The sequence below is a fragment of the Osmerus eperlanus genome, chromosome 2 (genome assembly GCF_963692335.1).
Source record: "Osmerus eperlanus chromosome 2, fOsmEpe2.1, whole genome shotgun sequence".
NCBI classification, from domain to species: Eukaryota; Metazoa; Chordata; class Actinopteri; order Osmeriformes; family Osmeridae; genus Osmerus; species Osmerus eperlanus.
Window position 1 is genome coordinate 1,457,204 of NC_085019.1, and position 5,409 is coordinate 1,462,612.

The window sequence follows — 5,409 nt, forward strand, 5'->3', positions numbered from 1 at the left end:
ACACAGCCCTATATATTCATATTATAAACACAGCCCTATATATTCATATTATAAACACAGCCCTGTATATTCATATTATAAACACAGCCCTGTATATTCATATTATAAACACAGCCCTGTATGTTCATATTATAAACACAGCCCTGTATATTCATATTATAAACACAGCCCTGTATATTCATATTATAAACACAGCCCTGTATATTCATATTATAAACACAGCCCTGTATATTCATATTATAAACACAGCCCTGTATATTCATATTATAAACACAGCCCTATATATTCATATTATAAACACAGCCCTATATATTCATATTATAAACACAGCCCTATATATTCATATTATAAACACAGCCCTGTATATTCATATTATAAACACAGCCCTATATATTCATATTATAAACACAGCCCTATATATTCATATTATAAACACAGCCCTACATATTCATATTATAAACACAGCCCTCTACACATACACACAAGTGATGCTTTCAGAATAATATTGAAATACTTTATCCCTGGCTGTTGTCAAAAGCTAGTCTTGGTCCCTCACCACCTTGCTGCATCCACCCTCACCACATCCCCGAGACGAGTCCCAGCCCCAGGACCAGAGCCCCAGGACCAGAGCCCAGGACCAGCCCCAGGACCAGAGCCCAGGACCAGAGCCCAGGACCAGAGCCCAGTCCAGCCCCAGGACCAGAGCCCAGGACCAGCCCCAGGACCAGAGCCCAGGACCAGAGCCCAGTCCAGCCCCAGGACCAGAGCCCAGTCCAGCCCCAGGACCAGAGCCCAGTCCAGCCCCAGGACCAGAGCCCAGGACCAGAGCCCAGGACCAGAGCCCAGGACCAGCGCCCAGGACCAGAGCCCAGGACCAGAGCCCAGGACCAGAGCCCAGGACCAGAGCCCAGTCCAGCCCCAGGACCAGAGCCCAGTCCAGCCCCAGGACCAGAGCCCAGGACCAGAGCCCAGGACCAGAGCCCAGTCCAGCCCCAGGACCAGAGCCCAGTCCAGCCCCAGGACCAGAGCCCAGGACCAGAGCCCAGGACCAGAGCCCAGGACCAGAGCCCAGTCCAGAGCCCAGTCCAGCCCCAGGACCAGAGCCCAGTCCAGCCCCAGGACCAGAGCCCAGGACCAGAGCCCAGGACCAGAGCCCAGGACCAGCCCCAGGACCAGAGCCCAGGACCAGAGCCCAGGACCAGAGCCCAGGACCAGAGCCCAGTCCAGCCCCAGGACCAGAGCCCAGTCCAGCCCCAGGACCAGAGCCCAGGACCAGAGCCCAGGACCAGCCCCAGGACCAGAGCCCAGGACCAGAGCCCAGGACCAGCCCCAGGACCAGCCCCAGGACCAGCCCCAGGACCAGAGCCCAGGACCAGAGCCCAGGACCAGAGCCCAGGACCAGAGCCCAGGACCAGAGCCCAGGACCAGCCGGCATCTCCCTCCTGGGGACACCACCTGGAAGTTGGTGTGGAGGTCCGTCACACAGGCTGTGGAGAGAGAGCGAGGACAGAGAGGGAATTACTGTACTCGAGGCGCCAATCCTTTGGTGTTAACAGGGAGTCAGGTGGCTGAGCGGTTAGGGAATCGGGCTAGTAATCTGAAGGTTGCCAGTTCGATTCCCAGCCGTGCAAAATGACGTTGTGTCCTTGGGCAAGGCACTTCACCCTACTTGCCTCGGGGGAATGTCCCTGTACTTACTGTAAGTCCCTCTGGATAAGAGCGTCTGCTAAATGACTAAATGTAAAATGTAAATGTAATGGAGTAATGGAGATACTCTGAGCCATTCCCTTGGAGGAGCGGACCTTGCAGACATACTGACCCTCCATGCAGGGCATCATGCTGGGCAGGGTCAGGCCCAGAATCCCAGAAGAGATGCTACAATGGACCCCTGGACAGGAGGGGGGTCCTGCAGTGGAGGGGGGTCCGCGCGGGTCCACACAGAGCTCACTCCCGTCAGCCACACGGACCCAGGTCAGCCGGTCCCAGACGGTCAGACTCACACTGCAGCTCAGGGTCAGGTTCTGACCACACTGCGCTTCGACCTCTGGACCCGGCATTACCTTCATGGATACAGTTCCTAGAGAGGGATGGAGGAAAGGAGGAAGAGATTGTTGAAGGAAAGGAGGGACAGGAATGGAGAGATGGAGGCAGGGAGTGAGAGAAACATATAGAGGGAGACAAGTATATAAAAGACCGATTAGACTCATTTAACTCCTGCTGTTCCTTCTGAAACTTGTTACTTTCTCCTCAGTGAAGTCCACAGAAGCTAACCCTGATCCACCTTCTGTACCTTGAGTACAGCTGCAGGAGAAGACAAGCAACAACAGGAAGATGAGACGCACCTCTCCTGTACGCCCCTGTGTGGTCTGCATGGACACAAACAGGACAGAGTTAGTATAGTACAGAGTTAGTACAGGACAGAGTTAGTACAGGACAGGGTAGTACAGGACAGGGTTAGTACAGGACAGGGTTAGTACAGAACATGGTTGTATAGTAGAGTTTGCCATTCAAACACAAGACACATTCATCAGGTACAGTAGAGTACAGTAGATACTCTGTCAGGTACAGTAGAGTTCAGAAGACACCTACTCTCAGGTACAGCTCGCCAGAGGAACTCAGAAGGGAAGGAAAACCCTGAAATCTCACCATGATCCCACAGCCAAGGCCAGCGTAACCACAATCTCCCATCCACTTGGAAAGGTCTAGGTACTCTCCCTTCTTGGTGTTGGACTGTTGCTGTGTGATACACTCTTCTAAACAACACCCTCAGCTGTGTGCAGCCGTGGTCAGTGTGTGTTTGTGTGAGGTGAAGAGGTTTCAGGCTGGCTGTCTCTCCGTAGCTAAGCAGACTGCCTGGCTGTTCTCTCCGTAGCTAAGCAGACTGCCTGGCTGTTCTCTTCCTCTCCCTCTAAGGGGCAACAATATTATCACTCACTGTCCGGAAACACCGCCTGCACATTCCAACAGGTTGGGAATTCAAGGCTCTATCTCATTGATCATGCTGGAAAGGAACAAATACAAGCAGAACAATGAGTGCAGCTCGAAAGATGTTTGTGTAAATCCTGGTGACTCACCTGAATGTTCTCGCTGGGGAATGTGTTTTAGAATAAACTTTATGTGAAAACATTTTTTTTTTTTCTTTGGTAAACAAAGTATTAACTAGGTTTGACAGGAATTGTGTCATGCCATGTATTTACAAAATTTCAGATATACATACAGTACAAACATATTTGAATGTATGCAATGTTCAGGTACCAGGTCACTTTAGCCCCCAGTCCCTCTCACCTCTCAGGAACCCTGTCAGAGTGGAGCGCTGCTGTCCAGCTGCAGAACCTCCCAGGAACCCTGTCAGAGTGGAGCGCTGCTGTCCAGCTGCAGAACCTCCCAGGAACCCTGTCAGAGTGGAGCGCTGCTGTCCAGCTGCAGAACCTCTCAGGAACCCTGTCAGAGTGGAGCGCTGCTGTCCAGCTGCAGAACCTCTCAGGAACCCTGTCAGAGTGGAGCGCTGCTGTCCAGCTGCAGAACCTCTCAGGAACCCTGTCAGAGTGGAGCGCTGCTGTCCAGCTGCAGAACCTCTCAGGAACCCTGTCAGAGTGGAGCGCTGCTGTCCAGCTGCAGAGCCAGTCAGATATGTTCAGTACGCTGCCGCTCTCTCTGGTACTGTTTATTTCTCTCTGTAACTCTCTATGTCTCTCTCTCTTTCTCTTTCTCTCTCTCTCCCCCTCTCTCTCCCCCCCCTCTCTCTCTCTATCTCTCTTTCTCTCCCCCCCTCTCTCTCTCTCTCTCTTTCTCTCTCCCCCCTCTCTCTCTCTCTCTTTCTCTCTCCCCCCTCTCTCTCTCTCTTTCTCTCTCCCCCCTCTTTCTCTCGCTCTTTCTCTCTCCCCCCCCCTCTCTCTCTCTCTCTCTTTCTCTCTCCCCCCCCCTCTCTCTCGCTCTTTATCTCTCTCTCTCTCCCCCCCCCTCTCTCTCTCTCTCTCTCTCTCACTATGCATCTCTTTTCTTCAAGATTGTGTGTCTACTGGAGGGAGGGCGTTCAAATGGCAGATAAGTGTTACTCTGTGGAGACTTCACACAGTTCTAGTTCTAGTCACATGATTCCATTTTCAATGTCATACAGTTCTATGCTCCATCCAATCAATTCTTTGTTCCATTCATATCATTCAAACAGCCACATCAACTGTTTTCTATGTCAGCGGAAACCTGTGAAATCAAAGATAGGTCTTTGTCCTTGTCCGTATCAAATGCACTAGCCGGGGGCAGGAGGAACAGATGACCAAACCGATGACACTGACCACTCACACAGACACTGAATCAGACACAGACACTGAATCAGACACAGAATCACTGTCTCTCTCATGTCTCCCTATCAGGAAACATAGACTCAAAGGATCTACACTGACTGTCTGTGTGTCTATCTATGTGAATGGAAACCCTGGTAACATATCCAGCACTGACTAGGAAGGTCAAGAGAGAATGTCAAGACTGCATCACAAACTGTCTCAGAGCAGAGCAACATTTCTGGGAACATTTTTACGTAATACATTGTCGCTGGAGAAAAACCATTAAGTAAGCATATGACACGACTGTTGAGCATTCAATAGCAGTATGTTCCCATCTGGGAAGCATGGAAGAACACTCCAAAAGCTCCCTTAACTTCCGGCGAAGTTAGAAACGTGACTTTTAACCAGAACATGTTATGTTCACTCTTAGCTATTCCTCTCTTATCACAGTAAAGCTGGGTTAGGCAAGTTTTGTGAAGCTAGCTATTTTAGTTTCTGTTCGACATGATTCAAAAAAAAAAATCCCACCCCCTGCCTTCAAAACCACTCCCACAAAACTACAGTAACGTGCACTGAGTGGAGGGGCAGAGTGCATGCTGGTAGGTAGGTAGACAGACAGGTAGCCCGTCCAATCATTAGTCAGGGTACGGCCTAGTGATAGCTAGCTACTTTTACTGTTTTACTGTGTAAGTTAGATAAACCTTACCTTCGAGAGAACTCGTAACACTAACTGCAAGCTACCGGAAGTTATTGACATGGCTGATGCAACATGCGGAAGTGATGCGTACCTATAGTGAATTACCACTGAAAAAGCCTAGTTTTTCAGGAGTGTTAGATAGCTAAGCTAGCTAGTGATATAGCTAAACTAGCTACTTTTACTGTGTGAGCTATATAAACTGTATCTTCGTAATTGTTGATGTTGATCGAAACACACATTTTGACACAGACATTGTCTATGTAGTCTATTGCAAAAATGTATGGAGCAGTTAGAATGGGAAAATATAAATAGTAGATCAAATATATGAAAGAACCTGAAAACAAGGACATTTTGAAAACGTATTCTTCAAAGATAAAGCAGTCCACTCCTGCCTACTATGTATTCTTTAAAAAACTGTATACTATGTGTGTG

The 5,409-nt window shown here is 49.5% G+C and overlaps 1 protein-coding gene across 1 annotated transcript in view; it reads left to right on the plus strand.

The window, feature by feature from the left end:
• Nucleotides 1–3,243: 3,243 nt before the first annotated feature.
• LOC134034112 (alpha-1,6-mannosylglycoprotein 6-beta-N-acetylglucosaminyltransferase B-like) overlaps nt 3,244–5,409 on the plus strand; it is a 16,806-nt gene continuing 14,640 nt past the window's right edge. The window contains 1 exon segment of the mRNA XM_062478476.1: nt 3,244–3,623. Within this exon segment, the coding sequence (XP_062334460.1) occupies nt 3,244–3,623 (380 nt within the window).